The sequence below is a fragment of the Leuciscus leuciscus genome, assembly GCF_965113295.1.
Source record: "Leuciscus leuciscus genome assembly, chromosome: 9".
NCBI lineage: Eukaryota > Metazoa > Chordata > Actinopteri > Cypriniformes > Leuciscidae > Leuciscus > Leuciscus leuciscus.
Window position 1 is genome coordinate 20,197,339 of NC_138733.1, and position 23,713 is coordinate 20,221,051.

At 37.7% G+C, this 23,713-nt stretch overlaps 3 protein-coding genes and 1 long non-coding RNA gene across 11 annotated transcripts in view; 2 read left to right on the forward strand and 2 right to left on the reverse strand.

The window, feature by feature from the left end:
• Positions 1-4,333, forward strand: part of mark4b (MAP/microtubule affinity-regulating kinase 4b) — a 42,182-nt gene extending 37,849 nt beyond the window's left edge. Inside the window, exons 17-18 of one of the 5 annotated variants that reach the window (XM_082178778.1) lie at positions 449-497; positions 3,053-4,333. In XM_082178778.1, coding sequence (XP_082034904.1) covers positions 449-497; positions 3,053-3,434 — 431 coding nt within the window. In that variant the 3' untranslated portion in view covers positions 3,435-4,333. Of the gene's footprint in view, positions 1-448; positions 2,110-3,052 lie in introns of those variants that run through there. The other 4 variants (XM_082178777.1, XM_082178774.1, XM_082178775.1 and 1 more) reach the window with 4 other exon arrangements.
• A 688-nt stretch (positions 4,334-5,021) lies between these two features.
• Positions 5,022-8,132, reverse strand: ckmb (creatine kinase, muscle b). Its single transcript, XM_082178783.1, has 7 exons — positions 7,977-8,132; positions 6,703-6,912; positions 6,428-6,582; positions 6,225-6,357; positions 5,845-6,140; positions 5,572-5,761; positions 5,022-5,483 (listed from the first exon to the last, which is right to left on the reverse strand). Exons 2-7 carry the CDS (start codon positions 6,890-6,892, stop codon positions 5,305-5,307), a joined length of 1,143 nt encoding a protein of 380 aa, XP_082034909.1. The 5' UTR covers positions 6,893-6,912; positions 7,977-8,132; the 3' UTR covers positions 5,022-5,304.
• Positions 8,133-10,885: 2,753 nt separating this feature from the next.
• LOC309505420 lies at positions 10,886-12,781 on the reverse strand. The gene is made up of 3 exons (XR_014208434.1): positions 12,636-12,781; positions 11,822-11,974; positions 10,886-11,534 (listed from the first exon to the last, which is right to left on the reverse strand). It is a non-coding gene; the product is annotated as an uncharacterized lncRNA (long non-coding RNA).
• Positions 12,782-14,531: 1,750 nt separating this feature from the next.
• Positions 14,532-23,491, forward strand: klc3 (kinesin light chain 3). Of its 4 annotated transcripts, none has more exons than XM_082178797.1 (14): positions 14,532-14,751; positions 15,969-16,030; positions 16,982-17,206; positions 17,291-17,521; positions 19,510-19,585; positions 19,849-20,074; positions 20,182-20,269; positions 20,349-20,450; positions 20,727-20,900; positions 20,987-21,086; positions 21,193-21,242; positions 21,335-21,465; positions 21,555-21,621; positions 22,198-23,491. In XM_082178797.1, the coding sequence occupies exons 3-14, from the start codon at positions 16,997-16,999 to the stop codon at positions 22,282-22,284; spliced, it is 1,542 nt and encodes a 513-aa protein (XP_082034923.1). In that variant the 5' UTR covers positions 14,532-14,751; positions 15,969-16,030; positions 16,982-16,996; the 3' UTR covers positions 22,285-23,491. The 4 variants fall into 4 exon arrangements, with proteins under 4 accessions (XP_082034923.1, XP_082034925.1, XP_082034926.1 ...); XM_082178799.1 differs by having other exon boundaries at positions 16,015-16,030; XM_082178800.1 differs by lacking the exon at positions 15,969-16,030.
• The last annotated feature ends 222 nt before the right edge of the window (positions 23,492-23,713 follow it).

A 23,713-nucleotide genomic window follows, 5' to 3' on the forward strand; every position in this document is an offset into this window, starting at 1 on the left:
TAGCGCCCTCATGTGGACATCAGCCAACTAGCACTTTCTTTGTTTAGAGCTAATAATAACAACTAATGTCTCATCTAGAATATTAGATTAATAAACTCAAAGGCAAATAACCACACACAAGAAATTGGTTTTAGATGGTGTTATTAAGGATACAATTGTGACTGTTTCTTTAAATTGTGTTACACTGACATGAAGCAACGTGTGACGATGTCTCAAAAACATAATCAATATATTCTATAAGAAAATACATAATCCTACCCTATCAAATCCATCACTGCTGTCAGTTTCTTTTGTTCTCAGTAGTGATATTTGTGGATTGATTGAAGGTGACGTCAGTGTTACGGTGCACGTCTGTGATTGGTTGTTGTGGAGGGAGGAATAAACTGATAATCGCCGCTATATTGGCTAATTGATTCCTAACATGAACCATTCTTGTCTTCTTCTTGAGGGTCACAGACGAACCTGAGAGAGTCAGCAGATCTCCGGTCACAAGGTGAGTGTTTCCATATTCTTTTTTATACACATATTTGACTGAGGAACTAGCATAAAAGTTGTCCATCTTCATTTCAGAAAACAAGCAAGCAACTCAAACAGAAGACAGACAGAAAATAGGTAGAGCAAATTGAAAAATAATAGCACAAAGAATATCTAGATAAATGAACAAATGTTATTTGCTCGGTAAAAAATTAAAAAAAATGTTAAAACGTCCTCACATACTATTTTAACTCTGTTACTTCTCCTTAGCTACAGATACAGCTACAAAAAGTCAGGCTAAAAAACACAGGTAACTTCTAGCATGTGCTGCGTGCCATGTCAGATCAGACTGATCAGAATGTGACTGCTTTTTGTTAATTATATAGAACTGTGTACTGTACTATGTGCATCAAATCTAGCTTAGATATATGTAGAGTTTCCTTAGATACGTACTTGTCCCTCCCTTTACCTTTTCCATATTCACAATCACAATATAATATTCATTGACAGTGGTTGGCTATTGCATTTCGAAAGTCCCATTTCCGTTTTTTTAAACATGGATGTTTGAATGACATTTTTTTATTTTCTGTGCTAATAGTGACCAGCTAATTTCAATATATATTGCTGGTAAAAGTTGAATGTATTTGGAATGCAGTTTACATTCGGTTGAGATTTACATTGAGGGATAATGTGTATGAGGCTTATGAAGTGCATGACACAGGTGATGTTTGGCTGCACAGGTTGTACTGATTTCAGCATACACATAGTGCTCTACCTATACACTTTTGTTCTATACTTTGCCTGATTTTTATGTTATTATATTCTATTTCTATATTTGTATGTGCCTGAATGTTTTTTTACTCTACCGTTCAAAGGTTTGGGTTTAGTAGGATTTTTTTTTTTTTTTTTTAAATTAAGACTTTTATTCAGTGAGGATGCATTAAAGGGTTAGTTCACCCAAAAATTTCATTCTTGTCATTAATTACTCATCCTCATCTTCAGAACACAAATGAAGATATTTTTGATGAAATCCGAGAGGTTTCTGAACCAGCCATAGTCATTGTAACTTTCAAGACCCAGAAAGGTAGTAAAGACATCGTTAAACTAGTCCATGCGACTACAGTGGTTCAAGTAATGAAGCGACGAGAAAAACCAACAATTCTCTTCTCCTCCATGTCTGTCTGCTACGCTATTTACGTAGTTAACAGTGCAGCGCCTCTGGGTTCAGCATCAGAACGCCAGTGATTATTGGCCAGCTCCTGCGTCAGCATCACACGCATGCGTCGTGGTGCTCACATGAACAGTGTCGGCCAATAATGAGCCGGCGTTCTGACGTTGACGCCGTTTCGAAGATGAACAAATATTTACGGGTTTTGAACAACAGTGAGTAATTAATGACAGAAATTTCATTTTTGTGTGAACTAACCCATTAAATTGATGAAAAGTCACAGGAAAGACATAATGTTGGATTATTCTATTCATCCAATAATCTTGAAAAAAAAAATATCATGGTTTCTACAAAAAAGCAGCTGTTAAAATGCACCAGAAATGAATATAATATGCTGATTTGAAGGATCATGTGACACTGAAGACTGGAGTAATGACGCTGAAAATTCAGCTTTGCCATCACAAGAATTTTTTTACATTTAAAATATATATTCAAATAGAAAACAATTCTTTCACATTGAAATATTTCACAATTGTTGTTTTTACTGTATTTTTTATTCAATTAAATGCACCCTTGTGAGCAAAGAAGACTTATTTCAAAAATATAAAAAATCTCAGACACCAAACTTTTGAACCGTAGTTTACTTAAAGTCACCTTTAAAAATGAATGGCATTCACATTTTTTTCAGGCCTTGCAAAATGTTCTACAACTTTGTGCTGATAATCGCACTAAATTTAAATAATGCTTAGATTTTAACTGGTTTTGAAAATGGTTTTACTATCCTGAAGAACTCCAGTGTCTCCTGCAAGGTAACTGGTTTTAGCTTTTATCTAAACATTTCCTCCCTTTTTGATTGTAGAAGGATTTCAAACTTTTTATTAAGATGTTTCTTTCAAATCATTTAGCATTATTTTATTGGTAACACACTTTACCTCAAGGTTCATTTAACATTAGTTAACGCATTACGTTTACATTACATTTTAAGAATTTATTTATCTAGGTTAATGTTAATTTCTTCTTATAATAATAAATTTGTAACATTTCAAGATGTATATTTTCAGTTAAAGTTTAGTTTAAACTTTTTGCAATTATATTTTAATTAATGTAATATGAACTTACTTTAACTAACAAATAACAATAGTGTATATTACAAATGAACAATAATCTAGATAAGAAAAAGGTCATGTTATGCTCTACCTAATGTTAACAAATTGAACCTTACTGTAAAGTGTTATCTTTCTATTTCCTGGCCCCTGAAATTAATTAGCTTAGTTAAATAATATCACAAACTAGCAGTCCACACAGGTTGAACAGTCTTTAAGAACTTTTTTAAGGATTTTTGCTCTCACAGATTTCTAATATATTTCTCTCTTGTTCCCCCTCCACCCCCCATCCGCCCACACACATCACCACCCACTTCACATTTCTCTCCCATTTCACCTCCTCCTCCTTCCACAGTCGCTATCTATCTGGGTATCAAAAAGCGGCAGAGCCCCGGACCCCCCGATGCGGCTGGGATGTGAAGGTGCGGAGCCCGCGGGACCCGGCCGAGGTGGTTCTGGCTCTGCGGGAGGCGGCGCAGGGCTGCGGTTGCCAGGTCCACCAGGCCGGGCCCTTCCTCCTCTCCTGCACCCACGGAGCCGCTGGCTCCCGCGTTGCCTTCGAAGCCGAGGTTTGCCAGCTGCCCAACGGCCCCGCCGAGACCAGCGGTGTTCGATTTAAGCGCCTGTGGGGGGCACCGCTTGCCTTTCGGGACATTGCCACCAAAGTGTCCAAAGAACTCGAACTCTGAGGGCAACAGGGGGTGGAGGGCAGGGACAAAAGCATGGGACAGAAAGATGGGATGAGTGGAAGTAGCCCCGCCCACACCCCCGCCCCCTCTAAGCCTACAAAGACTGGCACACACACATTGAGAACTGGGCACCTGCTTACACAAAAGCCCTGCTGAAGGAACTCCCCTTTACCGGGTCTGTTTTACCGCTGATTTTACCTGGTATCTTAGCCATGTTATTTTTTAACACGGATTGTTTGTTGCATATTCACTCTGTACATTGTCATTCCTTTTTAACTGCTGCTATTTAACTCTTTTTTTTTTTTTTATTCTTCTGCGCCAGTGAGAAGAGTATGTTTTATTTTATCCTCGTTTCAATAACCATATTCACAAAAAACACATGTGAATGCCACACCATTTCGAACCGTAGACAACATGCGGAGACATGCAAGTGCTGAAAGTGATAGCAATTTCTCCTAATTTTTTAATGATCTTTCCTTGTTGGTTGTTTTAGCCATCGAACTTGCCAGTGATGCAGGTTGAGTAGGTGATGTCTGCTTTCCTGAGCCTCCTTGTTTTTAGATTCGTCATATTACATGGTCACACCGTAGCACTTTAGGGCTGAGTGAGCAACATCATCTGTTTTAAAGCAGTTCCCCCTTCAAATGGTGCAATTTACCCCACTGAGCCAAGTAGAGATACAGTGCTCTTTGTGTTGCTCTTGTATGTGTATTACGCTGATGAGAAACCTCTGTTATCTTGCCGGAAGTGCACTCTGCTGAATGGCTACAAACAGACTGTTGATTTTGTTTATCTCTGATTTGATATAGTAAGTCCTCATCGTCAAGATTGGAATATGTCAGAGCTGTGCAATGTGAGAAAATGCAAGAATGATTAATACAACATTTGTCTGAAATTCAGTGATTTGTATGTCTGTTTATTTAGTAGCTTTATCTTTTTGTTTGCGTGGGAAATATTTTTAAATGCTTAAACCTACTAAATTCTCTTTTAAAGAAGGCCTACTCTTTAATTAAAATTGTTGTATTCCAACTATTTATTGTTGGTTTCACAGTTTAAACCGTTTAATTTTTGTAGAAAAATGCACTCTGTGGATTTCATAAAGGACTTTTTTAATATTTGGAATATATAACAATTAAAGGTGTTATTATCTAGATTTTTTTTTTTATTAATAGTAATTAATATTTTAATTAATCGAAAGACAGTTACCATTGTACCAGCAATTTATATGAATTTATTCAATTTCAGGATGAAATATGTTGTGTATGATTTTCAAATATACTGACATGTATATTCAAGCAAGCATTAATCTGACTTCATAACCAAAAGAAATGACAAATTATGCTTGCTTGAATTATTGTTGATTGTTATTGTGCTATTCTGCACAAATTACTCATCTTTTAGTGCCTTTAATGTCTGTTGGATCAGCTTAGCTGATTGCATTCATAAAAATGTGCTTAGTTTCAATTATATATTGATAGAATTCTGAATGAATTCCCACAAAAGTGTTATACATTACATACATTAAGTTTATAGCTGTGTCTGAAGGTAAAAACCAAGAATGCAAAGAATGTAAAGACTTAAAACAGGTTGATTGTTACATGGGGCCGTTTATTAACTTTGTACAACCAAAAAAAAGTTCAGGTGAATACAACATAGCTAGGGTTTTCTAGCTATGTGGAAGTTTGATCCCAGGATGTTACAGGAGGAACAGGAAAATAAAGAAAAGTGCATGAAAAAGAAGACGACCGATAAGAAAGGAAGGAGGAAAAAAGTAGGAAAAAGGGAGCAGGGGTGGAGTGTTTCTTGGAAGAGTCAAGGTGGCATGACCGCATGAAAGAACAAATAAAAAAAGAAAAGGACTTTTGCCATTTTACTTCTGAGCAGGGATCATGCCATCGATGGCCTCGCCCTTCTCCAGTTTCTTTTCCATTTCAACCATGAGCTTCACACCATCGACTACCATCTGCACTTGCTTCACCTCGGAGGAGCCCAGACGGTCAGCGTTGGAGATGTCAAACACACCACCGACAGAGGCAGTGTCCACACCACCTGGATAAAGAGAGGTACAAAGAGTCACTCATATGGATGATCTCAGTGCAACACTGCCATTTTATATGTTCAATGATTTCAAGCCCACCTGTGCCACGCTTCTGAAGACGCAGTCTGGTCAGGATCTCCGCGAATTTGGCATGTGTGCTGAGTTTAGGCAGCTTGACGTGCACACCACCACGAAGACCGGTACCCAAGTTAGAGGGGCAGGTCAGGACGTAACCAAGATGCTCGTTCCACATGAAACCGTGGTTGTGCTTCTTGAAGACATCCTCAATCTGCCATAAGAAGGGGTCAGGCCTTTGGTTGCTTATCTTTGCATTATATGACCAAAAAGTAGGTAGTAAATAATGGGATTTACCTTCTGCAGGCCAACGCAGAACCTCTTGAAGACCTCCTTCATGTTGCCGCCCTTCTGCATGGAAATGACACGCAGGTGATCCTCCTCGTTCACCCACACAAGGAAGGTCTTGTTGTCATTGTGATAGATGCCTCTTGCGTCAGGCCAGTCGCGGGCCATGCCGGCAGACAACAGCAGTGGGGACACAGGCTTGTCAAACAGGAAGTGGTCAGCAATGAGCTGCTCCTGCTCCTTGTCACTCATGTCCTTCAGAGGGTAGTACTTGCCCTTGAACTCCCCATCCAGGCTTTTCAGAGCTGTGAGGGGAACAATGTGAACTTCAGTAAAAGCAGGCATGTTGCTTTGTAGATGTCAGTATACATGACGTGACTGAGACTCACCCTCAATGGACAGCTTTTCCACAGTTCTACGCTCACCACGGCTGTTGTGGGGCGGCAGGGTGAATCCCTTGATGCTACGGCCGGTACGCACACGGCTGCTCAGAACGTAGTTGGGGTCAAGGTCATCACCACCCTGCACACAGGTAAACATCAGCCATGGTAAGAGCAAAACAGCCATGATCATATAAGGAACTTTAGAGTACCTTCAGGTTCTCCCAGTTCAGGTCAGTCAAGTGCTTGTCAGTGGCCTTGTAACCACCGTGACGGTCAGAAATGATGGGGTCGAACAGCTCCTTGAAGACTTCGTAAGACTCCTCGTCACCAGCCACACAGCCGACAGTCATGATGAAGGGGTGGCCTTGAGTTGAGAACAAAAGGAAGTGATTTATACATCTTCAAGAACAAATAAAACATCACTTGTGGTATCTTTGAGAGATCAGCTGCTATGGGGGAATGTGTTCAAACATGTTCTGCTTACCAGGGTTGTCCACACCGGTCTGGATGCAGTCATCCAGGGTGAATCCACTGGGAGTTGACTTGCCCCTGAGTTTGGTGTAGATGTCCTTATTCAAGACCTTGGCCATGTGGTTGTTGTGCAGGGAAAGGTCAGGGAACTCCTCATCCAGACTGAATTTCATCTTGTAGTCGTTGTGGCAGTTCTTAGCCATGATTGCACTTTTACAATGATCTGCCACAAGACAAGAGTACGGCAAGTTGGCACCTACAATTTGCTTTTGAGACAAGGATAAGTCTACAACACCTCTATGGTGTAGCTTACTCTTTGGACAAAGGAATGAAGGGGAACCTGCTCGCTGATATTGATATTGTGAATTACGAACAGCTACCAATTTGCATTTAGTTAAGGATAAGCCACACTTGTTTCCAGAAAAAAAAATGCCAGCAGTTGCAGACACAGTTAATGTATACTATATTTCGTGCCACAAGTAAACTTCAATCTCTTAGTAACAAAATGTTGCTTTTTCTAACCAGCACCTCATATTTCTACATGGAGTGTTTGTTGCATAGCTTGCATGCTTATATGCATTAGACAGCAGGTGATATTTTTAGCATGGCTGGCAAACTCACTCACAGCAGATAGCATTCAACTCTCTAGTTTCTGATGGGGGTGGAGCATTTACACTGGCCCCATATAGTATTATGTCCACATCAATTTAGCTTTTGTGAAATCTAATTTCAAAATGTAATTCAAAATATAAAAAAACACGTTTAGGAGTAATAAATCATCCTGATCTATTTGTCCATATTCACAGATTTTGCATATAGTTGCATATAAAAAGAATTAAATGTCTGAGGCATTATAAATAGACTTGAGTAAAATGCATCAGCTATGAACCCCAGATGGCATGACCTTGCACTAAAGTACAACAGGTGTCAAACACACAGATCATTCCTGCCACAGACAGCATATCTACTCCAGACTGCTCTCTTATAGCTTCCCAATGCATTATGACTCTGAAGCTTATCAGGCAAGGACAAGCTTTCTGCAGACCTAGTTATGCTTCAAAAAGCAAAGCAGCTTAAAAAAATATGAACATTTTTAACATTCCAACAATCAAGATAAAGTAATTCCACAAGAATCCAGTGCATGAGGAACAGGAATGTGATTTGAATAATTTGAACCAAACTGAAAGCCCCAATTTATTGTGTTCTTTTTTTCTGAAGTTTATCGTGTTTAATCAAGTACCCCTTATTCCCACCCTTGTAAAATCTCTGAACCGTAACTTACTTTACCTGTATGGGAGAAAAGGTAACAGTCCTTGGGATCAGATCCTGTTCACCAAGCCAATGTAGGGGTTGCCCAACTTTGCAAGATGTCAGACCTTGGTTTATATACTTCAGTGTTTGTTGCCCATTGGCTGCCCAGCTCATGCAGGCTTTAACCTGATTGGACAGCTGCACTCCTTGATAGGGGTTTCAGGTTCTAAAAGGAAAGAAGCTGCATCACAACACCCGAGACGGGCAGACAGCTGTCCTCACCCCCTCACAGTGGCCTGTTCCCCCGTGTTATGAAATAAATTCGAAGGCACTGCAGAAGCACAAAAACATGGTTTATTTACTCATTTTAATGAATTATAATGGATTAGTTATAACTTACTGTTGTGTTTAGGCCTAAAACTGTCTTTGGTACTTAATCCGTTTTCCGAAGGAAATTGTGAATTTTTTTTTAACAAAACCCACTAAAATGAATCATAATATTCATTGTTGCTGTGAATGTACGAGTTAAAATAGCCTTATGGTATTTGCACTTTTATAAAATACTGTTTACTTATGAAAAAGTCTACATTAATGATTGTTCTCATTAAAATAGTAGTTGGCCCTGTATTCATCCATGTCTTGTAATATATACTTAGAGAACGTAAGAGAAGGCATCATGTGTCCCTTGAGGTGAAGACAGTCTGTACTGTACACACTAGTGTTCTCAGTGTCCAGTTAGTGAGCTCTACTGCTTAAAACCTTTGCATGCAATATACAAACTGTGATTATGGCATTATTTTAAAGACTTATTGACTGGTCTCAATAGAATATGTGTAGACAACATTTTTGTAAAAACTCTAAGTTATCTTTTTCTCAATATTGCTATTATTGCACTAAGTTGTTATGTACTGTATGTAAATATTCTTATTGTAAAGTGACTGGGAAAGACTATTAAAATAAAACTACTACTACTTCATTGCAGTGAAGTCAGAAGGCAGCTGCATACAGAAACATCCACAGCCTGAAGTTGTTGGAACAAACCAGAAAACACTCTGGAGTTTGTGTAAGTAAAACTCCAGTGTGCATCCATTGGTTCATTAGTGGTTCCCACCCTGGTAAATGCTTTAAGGGCACATGACTGAGCATATGACATATGGGCAGAAAGTTTAGGAACCCTGTGGAGAAAAAAAAAAAAAAACTCTATAACATAAGTGAAGAGATGGGTTTGTGAAAGTGTGTAGATAGAAGAGGACAAAACTCAACCATCCCCCCTACGCTATTAATACCCAGTGTCCAGTTTCACAGTTGCACCCCTGCTATGTGTCCCAATGTGACAAAATTAGTTTAACCATTATCCCCTTCTTGCTTTTCTGCCAGATCTTATTTGTATCTAGACACCGATGTGATCTAAACATTTTGTTTTTACCTCAGGTTTACTTAATATGAAAATAAGCACAAAAAATATCAAAATGTTACGTCAAAAGTCTATATGACCAAATCTGTCCAATTTTAAAAAGCATTGAGTTTTGTCTGCTATAGTGCAGGAGAGCCTTTGGATTTGGTGGAGAAATGAAGGGTTAAAAGAGGAAAGGAAAAAACTCAAGCTCACAGTCTGCTCCAAAATTAGTAGCAGCCATGCATCCAACACCATAGCATGCCTAGCAGACAGAGAGGACAGTCACAGAACAGCGTTACCACCTGCCATGAGAGAGTGGGCATAACAGGGTGTGTGGGGGTCCCCATGAACAGAGAAAACCCCCTTATCTCATAACAGCATTCGCATATGTCTTTTAGGAAATTATAGGGGGTCGGGGTCGCTGTAAAATCTACATGCAGAGTATCATCTCTACATGCACTGTAAAACTGCATCTTGGTTGCAAACTTCTAGGGAAATGCTTGCAACATTTTTAGAAGGGTTAGAGTGATTTGACGTAGAGGACCTTCTAAACATTAGGCCTAGGGTTCTCCACAGCTTTTTGGACTGAAGGTATGCATAAGGGTTATAAAGGCACCTTCTTTTGACCCCATGCGTAGGGCACGACCTCTGAAAGGTCTGTGTCAAAAATATAGCCACACTTAACAAGCTTGGTAAACTTTAGTCTTAAATTAGAAATTGTTCTGAAAACAACTGTTCTTTTTTATCTGTGACTATAAAAGATAATGAACCTCATTGATAATAAATGCCTTGCAAATTTTAGTTTGTTGCACTTGTCAATACCTGTTTGCACATTGTTATATAACTCAGTCAGCTGATTACCGTGAGATATATTTAGCCGAATGTGTATGATGGTCTCTTGCCATTCCATAGCTGTTGTATTTCAGGATTGTACGATGCACATGCTTTCAAACTCAATTACATGTGAAATTCATATTCAAATTCTGTTTGGTCACCACTTCAGGTTTGAAAAGTTAACAGTTTAACCCAGCCAACCCAACATTCGAATTAGCAGACAGCAACAAGCTGCTGGAGCCCAGGCAGATGTAATGAGAGACGTAATTGAGCCACAGTCTGGTATTAACAGACAGCAAGTTTTATTCCAATTGATCTTACATAAGTAGCAGAGGTGGGACGTGTGTCCCATGACCCCATGACCAAGGTGCTGGACTGATGCAGATAAGACCTTTATATATTTCACTTTCTACAAACAGGCAAAAAAATGGTGTCCCATGACTTTTTTTGTTGTTGCTAAAAAACACATCAAATTAAGCAAGCTAGTTTTAAACACGTCTGTACTGTAAAATGGTGATTTTGGCCCGGCTTGACTTTCTTGACTGTATCCAACAATCAAAATCATGCAACAATCTCATCATTTTGATATAATTCATTAACATTATAGTGAATTAATTGTCATAAAACATTTGTAATTATTAACTCATTTCAATGACCAAAAGCATAGCTGTTTTCTATCCTGTTAAAACATGATTTTCCCCATTTGGATCCCTTCTAACGCATGGTGGGAAGACAAGTAATTAATCTCATAACATTTTATAAATTTTTACACAGTCTGTAGTGTTGAGTGCATTCGGCAATCTCAACCATTCAACCCACTTTATTGAAATAAAAAAGGATCAAACTAATTTTTTCTTTAATTACAGGAAATCAGTTTATCATAAAAGTTCAAGTATCAATAACTACAAACTCAAATTTGGCCCCAAAGTAGCTTAATTTATGTTTATCTGACTTTGGGGGTCAGATAAACCTGATCTCAATGTAATCGTAATCAATCGTTATCAAAATGCATTTATGCACATAAGATGCAACTATGATGCTCCACATGTGGTGTGTTTTTCTAGTGCAGCAGTGATCACATGGTTTAGCACAAAGGTGCCAGATATGTTCTTGCTTTGCTTTTACTGTCAGTGTAGCTCATAGTTTTGAGAGTATTTTGTGCACCTTCATGCACATCCGCTGCAATCTCTTCCGTTGAAATCAGAGTTGGTCAACTGGCTCACAGGCACTAAATTAGTGCTAGGTTGCAAGGTTGTCTCTTTCCCCATGCCATCTCGCCAGATTGAATTGCACTGACTCAGTTATGAGTCCCTCCGTTTGTCCGTCCCTCCCTCTGCCTATCCACTGACCTCTGCCCCCAGAATCTAGAGTGACCATAAACAAAATGTATTTATACATGTGAAATGCATTTTCGATGTCCCGCACGTGTTATGTTTTTCTAGTACAGCAGTACGGGTCTGTAACTCTTTTTGAAAATAAACATTGCTGGATAGCATCGAGTCACATGGTTTAGCGCTAATGTGCCAGATATGTTCTCGCTTTGCTTTTACTGTCAGTGAAAAGGTCATTGAGCATTTGATTCATGTACTGATACTTTGGCTCTGTATAGCATTACATCTCCCACATCTATACAATCAATCCATAAACTTACCCACAGATACCCATCGACTTGTACCAGTACATGAGCTGTTACAGAACTCCTCCTTGAAAGCACAGCTATAACAGCAGAATCACCTGAGGTGTGGAGGGGCTTCACGCAGACATCTTCATTGCATTCTCTGTGCTTAGCACTGCTCTCCATAACCTGTAGACAAAAGCTTCATTCAATCGAAACTTCTCATTCTAAAACAAATACATAGCGCCTCATTCTTAGGAAACATCTGCACAGTTTGTGTCCTCATGACTGACTATTGGTCAAATTAAAAGAAACTGTACTATTAGTCACATTAATTGATATTTTTATTGCAAAATAAATTTCAGACATTTTTAAATGTTAATTTTTCATTGCAATATCAGCCAATTTGTATATCTGTATTCATTATCATTATATTTGAATTTATTATAAAGAATTATAAAAAAAAATCTATTATATTTATTTATATGTAGATTTCTTTTCTAAAATTGTTTATGCATTTTTTTGCATCCCTGTTGCACTCTGACAGTTCTTTAAAAATAATGGTTTCTTCATATTTGTCTCAAGTACTCAAGTTGACTAAATCAACTCTTTTATGAGGAGGTGTCTTGCAGTTGAGCAGTACAAAAACTGTGAATATATTATATTGTATATTATTATTAATATTATATTTTATTAATAGATAATAATATAATATAAATGTTAAGTTTTTCCTGTCACATTTCCCCTGCACATTTCCAAGTGCACCTGTCCCTCATCAGTTTGCCAATCAAACCCACTATAAAGCACACACACAGTTTCTGTCTGGCCTCGACTACAGACTATCACTTACCTCGATACCTTGTGAAACATATCTGTGATTCCACAATCTCCAACGTTAATCTCCAAGTCGTCTACTGGTATTCCTCTCCGTGATCCTCGTCTCGTCTGCTCCCTTGTGTATGTGTGTGCAAATTATCTCCTGCCTAAGAAAACCACAGTTACTCTATCATTCGGTCTTTCAATCCTCTGTTCTACCATCACTCCTCACTTGCCGTGATCCTGATGCCTTTATAAATAAACTTACCATTGTGTTCTCAAGTTCTACCTCTCTCTTTCCTGTGCCTGTGTATATCCTGACAATAATATTACACGTTATTATTAATCATTTTATATATTATTACACATAAATGTGAATATAAAAATAATATTCTATGTTGTATAGAGCTGTTTTTACAGCCATAAGATATGAGTAGCTGGCCATTACACACAAAATGTTTTCAGAGAAAAATCATTGGTTATTTTCCCCCCAATAATGTGCCATTTATTAGCCACTGTGAAACTAAATGACATCAGAATTATCAATGATCTATTCAATTGTAAAAAAAAAAATTAGTAACAATACATCCCTACTGCTACTTTGTAAGTCTATAACTACATATTTCTGTTTGGAGGTAATAGAATTGTAATTGTTTGTTCATGTTGTTGGGGAATAATATTTGGAAAGGCATTGCTGAATTTGTTATATGTCTTGAATTTGCATTTTACTGACAATTTCAGACACTGTCTAGTGTCCTCACATCATTAAGACATAAAAGTGTGGTTGAGCTGACACAACAGAGTGAGCGGAGAGATAAAAATGAGTTTTAGTGGTTCTATTGACTTTGGCCTCATCAAATTTAGAGATATAGATTAGCTCTTTCCCCATTTGAGAACATTGCACTGCACTGGCCCAGCCTAGCTGCCCTTATTGGGAGTAGATTTGCCCCCAGCTCCTCTAGCAGCTGAACCATTAATCACTCCAGTCTCATATATCTGCCCACAGTTGCTCCATCGGCATCACGCTCCTTCCTCTTTACATCCCTCGACTCATTTTTCTTACTAAATCGCACTCTGGTTTTACTCTTTCCATGCAGCAAAGTGCTGCTATCAGCCTTTTTTCTTTGTCTTTCACATTCTGAATGAGTTGATCCCTCCCTTTCCTCACTCTCAACTCTGCACAGTCTTATTTTGATAAGTTCGTATGTTAAACTCAACTCGCTTCCAATATGCATCCTGATCTGTACGGTTCCTATCATTAAGTTAAGCCCGTCTGATGGGTCCGAGGCTAATGCTGCTTATTTTACACACCCAGACAACACCCCCACCCTCTTACCCCAACTCACCCTAAGCGGCTTTATTGAAACTTTGCCAATGTGGCGTCACAGAAAGACTATGCATGTCCAGTTTGTTTAGACTGATTTGTGACTGTGTGATGTAACAAATAGATTTACACAGGCATTTACTTTGTAAGCATTGTTTTATGTTTTTGTTGCCAAGCATTGAGGGAAAAAGCAACTCTACCTCGACGGCTTGTCATCATCAATATTTATCATTATTATATAGGCCTACCTATAGTTTTTGTTTAGTTTTTATATTTTGTTATTTTCACCAGTGGGCTGCCTCACTAATGTTGTCATTAACAAACCAATCAAATCGATCTAATTAAACATTACTTGCAATGTGAGGCTTTGGAATCATAACTGAAATATTTACGTACACTGACTCGTTAAATTTACAGTACTAAAAACTGGCAGATGTGGTTCACACACAAAAAAAAAAACGAAATGTAACACAAAATATGAATAGGCTATACATTACTGATAACAAAAATATAATAAAACGAGATTTAAATAAAATATGCTGCTGCTGCTCAGTCAGACGCAGTTCAGAGTGTCACAGATAGGTGGCCTCGCTCTGTGTGGTCACGCGCAGCCGCCGTACATGGTGTGAACTGACGGATCAGGTAAGCACTGTTAATTCAGCCTGTCTGCGACGCAACAACAGGTAAATGAATGACCGCGACGGAGGCTGTACTCATTTATCGCCACAACATCGAGGAAATAAAGATGTGATGTGGAATATTTTAGTCGGAATTGTCTGGCTGTAAAGTTGGGACGCGTCGCGGACACTTGTCCGAGTTATTGCAGGTAAATAAATATCAGCTGTTGACTTGACGCTCACTGACCGATAGTCTCTTTTAATGAGCTGGGAAAATAAACAGCTTTACTGTGCGGTTTAATAGACTGTTACACTCTCGTTATATATACTAGGTAGGCAGGCTACATATATATCTTATATGTGTATATATATATATTTAATTTATATAGACTATTTAAATATAAATATACTTAGTAATACTATAGTATTCAAAAGTCAAATCCAATAGATACAATTTTTGTCATTATTTGCCCAACCTCCTGTCAATCCAAACTGGTATGATGTTCTTTCTTCCATGATATTTTAGCCATTCTTTTCACTACACTGAAAGTAAACAATGATTGGGTTTGTCAACCTCTAAAATGACAAAATATGACTCTTGTTCTGTCTTCTGAAGCCATACAATAGCTTTTATAACAAACAGACTGAAATTTTGTTTAACTGAATAACTCGTTTGTTATTCGCTGTTATTCTGAATTAGATGACATGGAATATATAGCACACTAGTCATATGAACAAACATTATGACACTTATGATGGACTTGCATCCTTTTGGAGTCTTGAAACCTTGCAATAATAATTGCATGAGAAAGAGCGACCAGCACAATGTTCAAAATTTCTCTTTTTGTATTCCACAGTTTGAAATGACATGAGGGTGAATAAATAATGACACATATTTTGGAGGGGAATCATTTAAGTGTTGAACTGCATCATAAAATAGGGTATGCAATGTAATTTCAAACAAATCAGAACAAAAGAGCTTTTTCAACAGCTGAAAGTTTGCTGTTAGTCCACTCCACCCTTTAAACCTAATTTATCATTTATCATCGTTTTGTTATTTTCTCAATTAATCACCGTTAAAAGCATGTATCCCGTGTATGATGACCTCATCAGTCTGGCGTAAACATTATCTCAGGCCTTTCCCTCCCCAGAGGGATCTTTGTTCCTACATGTAAACTGATTCTTACCTAGTAACCCTTCTGCTTGTTTTCATCTTGTTGGGGAGGCAAAGAAGCTTCACTACACTACACTTCACTTCAGTCTTTTAAGGCTATAATGGGTCTCAGCTCTCATTCCCTTAAAACTAAAATAGGCCCAGTTGTATTCTTTGGTGCTTCCTGAAAAACATGTGTATTGCCCATCTGAACATATCACACATACAGTGCTGTTTTGCCTGTGCAGTTACTTTTAATTCTTTTCCCATCAGAGAATGCCTTTTTATTATGAAGCTTTTTCTTTCTTTGCTGCCTAAGGAGATTGTGAATTAAGGTCAGTTTCTGATATTCTATACTGTGTTTTATCCATGTAATGTTACCTGTGACCCTCAAATGCTTGTTTAGTAGTTGCTTGTGTCTACACATTTTTCAGACGATTTTCTGGCTGACAAATCACCTGTGATATTTCGTAGCAGTGTTTATTTATTTACAGTGTACATTTTAACAGTGATGTCTGCGTAAATGTATGTAGCCGAAGTAAGTGTAGCAGCCTCTATAAAATATGCTGTGGAAATACACTATAAAAGTATTTATTTTGACCTTCTGACTTGAAGTTGTAAAAAAGGGCACACAATTTACACACAAATGTAGATTAATAATTTGCGTGTACACCATTTGGATACTTCAAAAGTTAATGGTTGGGAAGTCTCTCATACTCACCGTGATCAAAAATACAGTAAAAAAAAAAGTAATATTGTGAAATATTATTACAATTTAAAATGATTGTTTTCTATTTGAATATATTTAAAAATCTAACTTATTCCTGTGATGGCAAAGCTGAATTTTCAGCATCATTACTCCAGTCTTCAGTGTCACATGATCCTTCAAAAATCATTCTAATACGCTTTTCTAATTATTATCAGTGTTAAAACGGCTTAATATTTTTGTGGAAACTGGGATGCAGGTTTTCATGATTTTTTGATTAATAGAAAGTTTAAAAGAACAGCATTTATTTGAAATAAAAATCGTTTGTATTTTAATGCATTCTTGCTGAATAAAAGTATTAATTTCTTAAAAAAAACATCTTTTGAACAGCAGTGTAAATGTGACCCTTCTCCTCATGTAAGAAAGTTTGAACTATTTGTTAATTTCCCCCCTTTAAATAATTTCCATCATTTTAGTAGGAAAGTTATAATGCATTTCTGCATACGAAAAGGTCCTTAGAATCATGCTCAATTTTCACAGTAAATGCACATTAATACCAAATACATATTTTCCTCTCCAGGTACTGAGGTCAGACATGTTGTCAGGGGAGGAAATCATATGCAGCACCCAGCAGGTCATCGCAGGGCTGGAAGCTTTGCGTGGAGAGAACCGCACGCTGCTGGACAGCCTGCAGGACACGCTCCAGAGCCAGAAGTCCAGCGAGAGCGGCAGTCTGGAGCAGGAGAAGACCAGCATCATTTTAGAGTCTCTGGAGAGGATTGAGCTGGGCCTAGGAGAGGCACAAGTGAGCGACGCAGTCATCTTCATTCATCTGTCACGCTAAGAGCATTTCCACTCACCCTTAGCTGTCTGTTTCCCGCTCATCCAGGTAATGATGGCGCTGTCAGCACACCTGGGCTCCTTGGAGGCAGAGAAGCAGAAGTTGCGTGCTCAGGTGCGGAGGTTGTGCCAGGAGAACCAGTGGCTGAGGGATGAGCTGGCCCGGGCCCAGCTGCAGCTACAGGAGCGGGAACAGGAAGTGGTTACTTTAGAGGAGCAGAACAGACACCTGCAGTTCATGAGCAGCATCCGCAAGTACGACCACGAAGAGCCGCCACTGGTAAGGGTTCATCTTCAAAACATTCATACAGTTAATATTAGGTTCTTAGGCTAAACATTTTGTTCCAGACTAGCTTTGTGGTTCTATTGTTGTGTGCTCAGTCATGTTTCCTGATAATAATTAAACAAACATTAATAAAACAATTCCCACCACAGTGTCATTTACACCACATCTCAAGTTGTATTTAATAGCATTCTGTGGTGGAAATTACTTTTTTAAATATTAAAGGCACACTATGCAAGATGTGTACCTTAATATAACAGCTTTGAAATCATTTCGATGGTAAACGAACTCAAATTAGGGCGAATCATCCCGATAGCAAAGCGGGGGGGACGCCGCTGACAAAACCAGCAATGCAGGTTTGAGAGGTCATCAAATCCTGACAAATCTCGCGAGAATCACGACTTGCTTTACAGCACAACGTCACATACATCATCAACATATGAAGCAGCCTCTATGGAAGACACTAGCATGCATTTCAGACGTTAATCATGGCAGAGTCGACGAAGAAAGCGCGGTCGGAAGAGTCAAGGAAAAGAAAACGACGGCTCTGCGTGAGTGGTATTTACGACAGTAACGTTAAATACAAGTACTCCACAGCGACTCTAGGGGTCGCTGTTTGAGAAAAACAGAAACTGCATAGTGTGCCTTTAATAAAATGGCAGACTCCTTTGTCTTGCTAAGCATTTTATGCATCTCAAATTACCACAATTAAATAATTTCACACTTCTTGAATAATTTGACAATTACAGATTGATTGGTAATGATAATAACAATATTCTGCTCACAAGTAATATTTATCTTTATTTTTTTATCTTTATCTTCACACATTACATCTCCTATTTCATCTTAGGCATATTTTTTATTTTTTATGTTGCGAATTAACCAGCACACAGCAGTGTAAGTGATATAAATTATATTTATTTGTATAGTTATGGTCACTTTTTGGGGGGATTATCAACAAATTATAGATTAAAAGATGATCAAAATTATCATTTTAAACATGTAATGTAATTCATATGTTTATGAGGGATTTTCATATTTTATCAAAATTCTGGGACAAGGGTTTGGGACAATGCTAAAACAAATAATATCCATATAAAAAGGCATTTGAAAAGTAGCAAATAATAAATGCATGGTATGACAAAGCACTGGTTACAAGTCAGTTTGGCCTTGCTATAACAAAAAGAAAAAGTTGAAATCTATTAGTTTTAGTAAAAATCAACCCCTGGGACATAAGTGTACCCAAAGTTAAAGAAACACGCAACTTTTTGACGAAGACCTCCATATAGGCAAAGATTGTTTCTGCATTTCTACTGTAATTATGACAGCTACTTTTTTGTTCACAAAAACTGAGGAGTATTGATGTATCGAATTGATTAGCCATGATTCTTTTTGTGATTTTAAGAACTGTATGTTCTTCAATAAGAAAAAAGAAATATGATTGCATTTTTCAACTTTTGAAAATCTAGTGTACATAACAGCACTTATTTATATACCTTTAAACATCTCGTCTAAATTAAATGTTTATTTTTACCAGAATAATAAGCATAAGATATACATTTGATGGCTCAATCAATAGATTCAAATCAAGTTGTATAATCCAGTATCTCAACTAGGTGCCTCAAGGTGACTTAAATGGTTAAAATAAAAGAAAGTTGTATTAATATTTTTTGGAAGTATTTTATAACTTTATAAGTGTGGTTTCTAGACCTGGAAAAGTGATTTTAAGAACTGCATGTTCTTCAATAAGAACAAATAAGAAAAAGAAATATGAATGTATATTACATCTTGCTTTGTTAGTTTTTTAGCATTTTAATTTCAATTAGAATTGGATGATTTTAACATTTTGATAATCATTTATTATTTGAAAGTGATTTTGGAAGTGTGCTGAAGCCCCCTTGTGGGCCCTGACACCATGGTTGAGAACCACTGGTCTAAAGGCTTTCCGAAATATATCATGACATGTTCATGTTTGTTTGTTACAGGAGGATAAAGATGCTTCTTCAGGGAAGGAATCCCTTGATGATCTCTTTCCTTCTGAAGAAGAGGAGCAATCACACAGTACATCATCCCTCACAGACCACAGCTGCTCCTTTACACATTTGTTTTCAGAGTTTATGCCATGTCAGCTGTTAGGTTAGAGTAAGCTAGGTTTAGTGTGGTGTTTGATTTCAAGCACAGTTAGGACGGTTTAGTAGAACCCTCACATTAAATTTAAACTTCTGAAAGATTGCCCTTTTTTATTTCGATAAGGGTAGAGGAAATTGAGAAATGTCACAATATGGATTTGAATATTGATCTCAGCGCAGCTCTTGTATTTGCAGTGTCTCGGCCACACAGTAGTGCCGCCGCCGCTGCCCAGCAGGGAGGATATGAGATCCCTGCCCGACTGCGAACGCTCCACAACCTGGTGATCCAGTACGCCTCTCAGGGCCGCTACGAGGTGGCCGTGCCACTCTGCAAGCAAGCTCTGGAGGACCTGGAGAAATCCTCGGGCCACAGCCACCCAGATGTTGCTACCATGCTCAATATCCTGGCTTTAGTGTACAGGTCAGTTATATGGAACATCAAATAATTATCATTTTACAGAATCAATATTAAGTTGTGTTTAAATGATAAGCTTATTAAATAATTATTATTAATATGTTGCTTTAAAGGGATCAGAACAAATACAAGGAAGCTGCCAATCTCCTGAATGATGCATTGGCCATCCGTGAGAAGACGTTAGGCATGGACCATCCAGCAGTATGTACTGTTTGATTTCTTTAGGAAGTCAAAAAATTCTTATTTCCCTTTCCTTGAATTTATGTGTTTGTGTTTGTAGGTGGCAGCTACTCTGAATAATCTGGCCGTGTTGTATGGAAAAAGGGGGAAGTACAAAGAGGCGGAGCCGCTGTGTAAAAGAGCTCTGGAGATCAGAGAAAAGGTACTGACATAATAGAGGAATGGTAATCCCACCTGTCAGATCATATCCACTTTTGAAAGAAAGGTTTGTACAGTTTGTACAAACATTTTTTTGTCTTTGAAGAACCAGGATTCCTATCTTGAAAATATCCTTTATCTTTATCCAGTAAATCAAGAACAACTGGAAAAGTCATGGGGCCTTTAAATATTGTTGTGGACATTGTGGGGCCTTGGAGTCAGAAAGGTTGAGAACCACTGGTCTAGTCTAAATATCTTGTCTATATTTGTCTGTTGACAGGTGCTTGGGATGGATCACCCCGATGTAGCCAAGCAGCTGAATAATTTAGCCCTCCTATGCCAGAATCAGGGCAAATACCAGGAGGTGGAGCAATACTATGAACGTGCCCTGCACATTTACCAGAGCCAGCTGGGCCCTGACGATGCCAATGTGGCCAAGACGAAGAACAACCTGGTGAGGATTGGAAATGAGTTATTTAATAACAATAGCAGTATTATATAATGCGTGTTAAATAACATACCGTTTCATGTGCTCCTCAGGCCTCCTGCTACCTCAAGCAGGGTAAATACAGGCAAGCTGAGGCTCTTTATAAAGAGATTCTGACTCGTGCTCATGAGAAGGAGTTCGGCTCAGTGGAAGGTGAAATTAATTTTACATCTGCCTCCAGATAATTATCTATGCACCGTAGTTTGGCCTATTAAACATACCTGTCCAATAGTAAATTAATATTTTCACCTCTATAAAGGGGACGAACGACCTGTTTGGATACATACAGAGGAAGGATGCTCTAGACAGGTATGTTTCCAATCCAAATATATGTTTTAAAAGGAGAAATAGCTTTTTCTTTGACATTTTCCTCTTTGTGTGTGTGTGTGTGTTTACTGTAGGATGGTCTAGGAAGTCTAAAGCGCAGCGGATCATTTACTAAGCTCCGGGAATCCATAAGACGAAGCAGCGAAAAACTTGTTCGGAAGTTGAAAGGAGTCGGAACACAAGAAACGACCCCTCGAGCTGCTGGGTAATGATATTCTGCTTTTTGTTCAGTTCTCATCACTTTTTATGTAGAACAGAGCAGAATTTTTTAACTACTACTCTATTTTTAAAAAGGATGAAGAGAGCCAATTCTCTCAATGTGCTTAATGTGGGTCTTAAAGAGAATCAAGAGGCTGCTATGGTAAGTGCTGAGTCTTTGCTTTCAAATTATAATTTTTTTATGTATTCAATGAATGTATTTTTTTTTTTAAAGTATTTACAAATATTTCACATATAATCCTCATATAGTTTTATCATACTTTTGGTTTTGGATTTGAACAGACCCCTAACCATAAATGTTCAACTGTTTTCCCACCGGGTGTATTTTGGACCTCAAATCTTGTTTAGGAGAGGTGCGCTAATACATTTAAACGTTTTTTGTAATAATTTTAATCATTACTCCAGTCTTCAGTGTCACATGATCCTTCAGAAATCATTCAAAATGTTGATTTGGTGCTCCAAAAACATTTCTTATTATTATCAATGTTGAAAACTGTTTTTCAGGGTTCTTTAAATAAATGAAAGTTCAAAAGAACATAATTTATTCATAGAAATCTTTTGTAAATGTCTTTACTGTCACTTGCTGAATAAAAGTATTTTCTTTAAAAAATAAAAAATAAAACATTTAGTGACCATAAAGTTTTGATTGATGAATGGAAGGGTATAATTTCACAAGAATTAGATCGAGATTGATTAACGCCTAGTTTTGTCTTTTCAGAAGCCCAAGAGGCTGACAGACACACGGGGTCTGAGTTCCAGCACGCAGAGTTTAGCCCGCCGCTCGTCTCTGGGTGGACACAGCTAACCTTACGCCACACATCAGGACACCTTGAAGAGATGTCAACATCTGAATGGTCTGTAATCACTGCAGAGATCGTATTTGATAATAATATGTGAGACAATGAATGCAGTCTGTCAAAGTGCTCCTGGGAAAAGGAAGCGCACTTTGGCTTTACAAAAAGCAGCTTTTTTTTACTTTGTTGAAATCAGTTTGATCTCTTGTGTTGTTGTTTTTTAAAGTCAGTTGCATTATAAAAAGTCACAGTGAATTTTAACTTATTGCATTCCAAAGCTAAGACCAGATTGAGGTTTTCCTAATAATACTATCCAATATTAATACATAATCATTCCTACAATTACTATAATTTTACCACAACCTTCAGCAGGATGCAGTTTTTTTGTTGCTTGGCAAAATTTTGCGGGCGAAATAGTCTTTTCAATAGGAATCCACATGATTGGGAGTTTTGTGCGAGAGCGAAAAAGTTCCCCATGCAAATTTTCCTCAAGTTGGATGTGCAATTTTGTCACATTGACCAACTTTCTGCCTGGTTTGAAAGTAACTTCTGTGTGAGCTGTGCTTCATGCATCATACACTATAGACAATTCATTTTTGCTCATGAAATTTCTCCAAAATTTCTTACTGTTACTCTTACAAAAACTTACTGTTTATTTAGAATAGTGTAGTATTATGTGAAATACATTCCATGTTCTCACACCATCATGCAGTGAAATTATAGTATTGGAATTGAACAATTTCAATTGCACATAAATCTCAAAATCGGATATAAATGCACTTAAAATTCCTAATTAAAGCTACATGTTACATTCCAAGATAAATGAAATGCATTGCTGAGGTAATGTAAAAAAAATTGTGGTACTTGTGCCTATAAAATATGGGACTTTTTATTTTTCAATTTCAAGCACATATTGTCGATATATGCTGTACTATTGTTTTAGTTTTAGCAATCATCACTATAGGAAGGATTTTATAAGAGCAGAACTTAAGGGTACTTTACAGTATATAACTTGAATCTAGTTTAGTGGAAGTTGTTATTGAGAGGTAAAGGCATTTGGACCTATAATTCAAAGAGTTGTTACATAATCTAAACAGTTGTACATGCTACATGGTTGAATGTTACATATGCACATATGAGCTTAGAGAGTATATTATTTATGTACACAATGTTGCTGATGAACCAAATAAAATTGTTCTACCTCTGTCTTAATCAAAATGTGTACTGTCTGATAAATAGGGGAATGACAGCTGATATGGCCCGAATCAATAGCTGGGGCCTCATTTCTCAAATGTGTGTACATGTGTTTCAGGGAAAAAAGTATGCCTCTCTTCCAGATGTGAAATTTATAAATCACAAATGATCTTGAAATTGTGTGCAGCTGAATGGTTTCAGATCTCCGCCTTATAAACGGCATCTAATTAATGTCTTTAACATATA

Excerpts from the sequence above, each read along its gene's own strand:
- ckmb (XM_082178783.1), bottom strand. The coding sequence starts at position 6,892 with ATGGCTAAGAACTGCCACAACGACTACAAGATGAAATTCAGTCTGGAT. Across the intron at positions 6,583-6,702 it reads GACCGGTGTGGACAACCCTG|GCCACCCCTTCATCATGACT; the intron begins GTAAGCAGAACA and ends TCTCAACTCAAG. Across the intron at positions 5,484-5,571 it reads TCTTCAGAAGCGTGGCACAG|GTGGTGTGGACACTGCCTCT; the intron begins GTGGGCTTGAAA and ends CTCTTTATCCAG.
- klc3 (XM_082178797.1), top strand. The coding sequence starts at position 16,997 with ATGTTGTCAGGGGAGGAAATCATATGCAGCACCCAGCAGGTCATCGCA. Across the intron at positions 17,207-17,290 it reads TGGGCCTAGGAGAGGCACAA|GTAATGATGGCGCTGTCAGC; the intron begins GTGAGCGACGCA and ends CCGCTCATCCAG. Across the intron at positions 21,622-22,197 it reads AGAATCAAGAGGCTGCTATG|AAGCCCAAGAGGCTGACAGA; the intron begins GTAAGTGCTGAG and ends TTGTCTTTTCAG.